The 4,819-nt window shown below is 38.4% G+C and overlaps 1 protein-coding gene across 1 annotated transcript in view; it reads right to left on the bottom strand.

The window, feature by feature from the left end:
* Positions 1-343: 343 nt before the first annotated feature.
* RTL1 (retrotransposon-like 1) overlaps positions 344-4,819 on the bottom strand; it is a gene marked incomplete at its 5' end in the record, with an annotated part of 47,628 nt that continues 43,152 nt past the window's right edge. Inside the window, one exon of the mRNA XM_015424411.1 lies at positions 344-427. Coding sequence (XP_015279897.1) covers positions 344-427 — 84 coding nt within the window. The remainder of the gene's footprint in view (positions 428-4,819) is intronic.

Genomic DNA, 4,819 nt, shown 5'->3' with positions numbered 1-4,819 from the left:
AGTTACCATAATTATATAAAATTCCATGGTATTAGGATATTTCAGAGACCACTGCCTATAGCCAGAGGCTTAGATCCTACCTAAATTTCTTTGCACAGAAGGACTTCCATGCATAGAAGTACAACTTCTCCTCCTCCTAGTGCAGCCCTAAATGCCCCATCTGCTGTTTCTAGTGGACAGGAGACCCTAAGAAGTAGCAAGGCGGGGGTTGCCATGGGAGGGGGAATCAGTGAAAATCCTCCCCTCTTGCATTCTTTTCAACGGGAATCTAAAGGAACTCTGATTTTCATTCTTACAGATACTTATCATTGTAATTCTAAACTCATAAATCTCAGCTGTTTCTTTAAGATATCACTGTTAGATCACAGCAGATGGAAACTTGATAATACTCCCAAACCTGAGATGTGATATTTTGAATACTGTAACCCTATGTGCAAGATACAGATGTGTTCAATGAATAAACCTTATTGATAAAACCAGGCAGCCCAGTGGTATAATCCAAAGCCATAGACCTTATACACACACGTAACAAAGACTTAGATCCAACTGTATAATCGGAGACCACCCATCATTAACAGGCTAGGTCCTCTTTAATAAATGGCTTGTCTCTCAGTATATGGAGTATACTGGGTACTCTGCTATACATGGTCTCTCTTCTGCTATTATCCTTCCACAAGCTTTGAGTAGTCTATTCAGTGGTTGGAGAAAGAGGCAGGAGCAGATAAGTAGAAACTGTTGATGTTATTCAAAGTTGTAGTACATGTGTCATTGTTTTTCTTGAGCTAGCACTTAGCCCTGATATTATGATGTTGTGCAGGAACTGTTTTTAAGATGGACATGACCCAATTGGCACTTAGCAGCTTCCCTACCATGATGAGTTGTCTTAATAAACTAGAAGAAACTTCACCAACAAGGACTGGGGAGCTGGGTTACTTTAACTTGACTGTAAGGCATTATTCTGTTTCATGTCCATTCCTTTTTTCAAACCTTCCATTAGGTAATTATTCTGCCCGAGATGCTTGCTACAGAATGCATCAGCCACTGTAGTAAAGGGATGGTTCCTGTGAGCTTGAAAATGTATGAGGTAAATGAAAAAGCATGGACGGAGCTGTTGGCATGTCTTCTCTTGGCTGTCAGAAATAGATGGTGAAAGGATTCATGGCACATGCCTAGGCAGTCCAGGCATTTATTAGAACTTATCCTGAGCTTGTTGGATAGTCCTTTGAAATTTAAAAAAGAAAGCTGCCCAGAGCCTGGAAGGACCCCAATGCCAGAACAGTTTCAGTCACTTTATTTCACAAATATTTCTCTTTACTTATTTGCATTCTTCTGGTTCTTCATCACAGGATTTGATTTCCAGTCACAGCTTATCCATCAGTTTTGAAAAATCCCAACTCTATAGCTGTAAGGTATATAGGTATCTTTGAGGTTTGTGGCACATGGTTTTATAACTGTTGTTAACAGTTATTTTGCTTGTTGTAGCCTTGTGAGTATAAAGACATAAATGAACATTGTCATTTGCCACTCATATCACTCACAGAACTATGAGCTTGATCCTACTAGCTTTTTAGGTGGTGCAAAAGGGAGGAGGGGCAATGTCACCTGATTTCCTTCTTCATTGAGTCTCACAATCCCCAACATAGCCTTTTCAGGTGTTAAAAGTTTCCACATCGCTCTTGTGCCATCTTAAAAGCTGGTAGGATCTGGCCCATTAATGTTAAAGAACTTTGTTCAGCTTGGCATAATATCATGTGCTGTTTATTTATGCAACTAAAGATGTGAATCTAAAGTAACGAAAGAAGAAACTATTCTTCCTGAAGGCTGTTTTCACACAAACATCATTCCCCTGTTCTATAAGCCTATTTGTTTGAACCCACCTGACCACTACTGTCATCTCCGGAGTCCCTGTTCTGGGTGCCCCTGCCTTTTGAGATGTCAGGTGACAGTGCAGGAGACGGCCTTTTTGGTCATGGCACCCAGACTCTGGAACTTTCTCCCCAGGGAGATTTGTCTGTCTCCTTCTGTTGCCATCTTCCATTGGTGGGTGAGGACTTCATTTGGTTTTCCCTTGGTGATCCCTCTTCTCCTGCCCAATGTTAAAACAATGTCTGCCGCCTTGGGGACCCTGAATTGGGTGGAAAGGTGGCATAGAAATATTTTAAGTAAAATAATAATTTAAAAAATGGCTCTGCATAAAGGTGTTCTAATTTCAGAAACAAAGACAAATGGAACTGAAACTAGAAAAAAAAAACACAAACCTACCTCAGAAACGGGCTATAATCAAACACTGTAGCTCTTGGAACAGTGTTTGACTGATACTGACAAATGATGAACGGTAAAAAGATCTAACAGAATGAAAATTGATTTTTACCTAAAGAATGTCAATTAAAACTGCAAGCATCCTTGACACACATCTCCTCTTTCAGTCTACAGGTGAATTAAATGTAAAACCAACAAATGAGACTTCGTTTCCTTTTGGAGGAATAATATCTGAGTGCTTTCTGCTCTGAGTTAAACAATTTCTTTTGAAATAATCATGATCTTTTTCTCTGGCACTTGAAGAGGGCAAGCCAGTTTCTCATGAATGTGTCATATACCACTCCAATTTCCTTACTCAAACACAGTGATCCTTGCCTTGAATTTCCATTTATCTCACAGAAATATCATTTGATCCCTTAATGGGCTTACAGCAACCATCTGGGTGCTACCAATCTACCATATTGTAAACAAATGCCCAAAGATCTTCAGCCATAGGAGGAGACAGGAAGATATAATAAAACTTCAAACTAATATGAAAAAAGATTAATGTCTCTTTGATTATCTGGATAAACCTCAGAGACAGACATCAAGAAACTGAGCTTCTATTGCATCTCTAATCACTGAGTTCCCCATGGGAAGAGGGCATGGGGTATAAATTAAATGAATAAATAAATAATATTAGCTAATAATTTGGTCAAGGCACTCAGGTTTTTTGTATGAATCTGAATTCTTTTTCTTGCTATTCTTTATCTAGAGCTAGAACTTCCAAGGTTAAGAAGTGTTCATTTAAGTATCAAATATAATATCTCTTTCATTTCCCATCTGCACAATGGATTGCTACTACTAAAACAGTCATGGTGCAATTCTTTCCTGTTAAGTCACTGCCAAATCTCCCATTGATTATATTGAGTGGTGGACATCAGCAAGGTCCTTTGTATTATTTGCAATATATCTATTGTATGGTGTGCTGGGCACGGTGTTCTACCACATACTTGTCATCAAATGAATACAAACTTAATTTGAGTATAGTAATGATGGTAAAATGATTTTACCTGGATCAGCAATAAAGCAAGCTATTTGTGCTGAGACTTCTGGAAACTTCACTTTAACAACAATAGAAGCTAATTTTTCTAATGAGCACCAGACCACAAAATACAACATAGATGGGAGGAGGGGTTGCTTTTCATAATGCCTCAGAATCCTGGAATTGTGCTCCCATCCCAGAAAATTAAAGTTAACAACCCAAAACAGTGCTTTTCTTGTACATTTTTGGCTTGGGAGCTTTAGAACACTTCTAGTATTTATGGCTTCATATTTAAGCACATTCACTTGGATGTAAAATATACACAAATCCTGTGCACATGTGTCACAGGATATGTTAAAAAAACTTACTAGGGTGGGTTTATGTGACTCCAGCATAACATTTAAAGGGCATCACTGTTACCTAAGTGTGCAGCATCAATTCACCCATGCAGCATACACCTGGACCATGGATCCCTGGCATTCTAAGCCTGCATTCATAGGCACCAGAGATACGATTCAAAAGAATGAACCCAGATGTCTGTATCCCCACACAGGTATATTTTGTTAGCACACTCAGCATTTCACTTAAACAGGATGTGAACTCAAAGTAGCCTTTTGCATTGTGGGTTTATGGTGTAGTGTCAGGTGTGGGAGACCTGAATTCAAATTGCCATATAGTTCACTAGGAGACCTTGGGCCAGTCACACTTTGCCACCCTGACCTATCACACTGGCTTCTTGTGATGATAAAATGGAGGATAAAATGGAAAGCATTATATGTCACTCTGAGTTCCTTGGAAAAGGGAAGAAATAAAATTGCAATAAAGCAAATATTTGGAGGATTAGGGCTGAGGTATAAATCTGTAAAACAGAGACTATGACATAGCATATGGTTAAGTTTTAGCTTTGTGATAATAACATACAAAAATCTTTCTCTCTCTCTCCTTTGGTTCCATCAATCAGTTATTCCTTTTTTCCTTCTTTCTCTTAAACTACTTAATATAACATATTGCATCATAGAAGTTATCTGTCTATATAAATACTTACAGCACTACAGAGCAGACTGCAAGATACATGAGCAAGCATTGTAGCTAAGTGTACATAATGCTTCCTTTAGGGGGTGCCATTGTGTCTTTTAAAGCAAGACTGAAGTATCCACCCAGGAGGTATGAAAAATATGATTAGGAAGGAAATAAGATTCAGTACATCCTTTTATCCTCAGGACTTGGAAATGTTCAAGACTTTAGAGGCATTGCAATACAGGCCTTAGTAATAGGATATTTTACTGAGGATACTGACGCAAAAGGGAAATGCATTAGATAGTCCAAGACAGCAAAACTGAAAGGGAGAATTCAGTTGAAGAAGGAAGGGAAGGTTTATTATTATTATTGTTGTTGTTATTGTTTGATTTTAACCATAGTACTTATAACTGAGTATGCAGAGACTCTGGGAAAAAGCTAGAAATTATTAATACCCTGGCAAACAAACCAATTAAAATGAATACTTATATTTGGGAGGGGGGGGGAAAAGACCTTGAC

This window comes from Gekko japonicus, unplaced genomic scaffold (assembly GCF_001447785.1).
Source record: "Gekko japonicus isolate JY-2015 unplaced genomic scaffold, Gekko_japonicus_V1.1 scaffold26, whole genome shotgun sequence".
NCBI classification, from domain to species: Eukaryota; Metazoa; Chordata; class Lepidosauria; order Squamata; family Gekkonidae; genus Gekko; species Gekko japonicus.
Note: the sequence above shows the minus strand (reverse complement) of the source record. Positions and strands in the feature narration are given on the sequence as shown.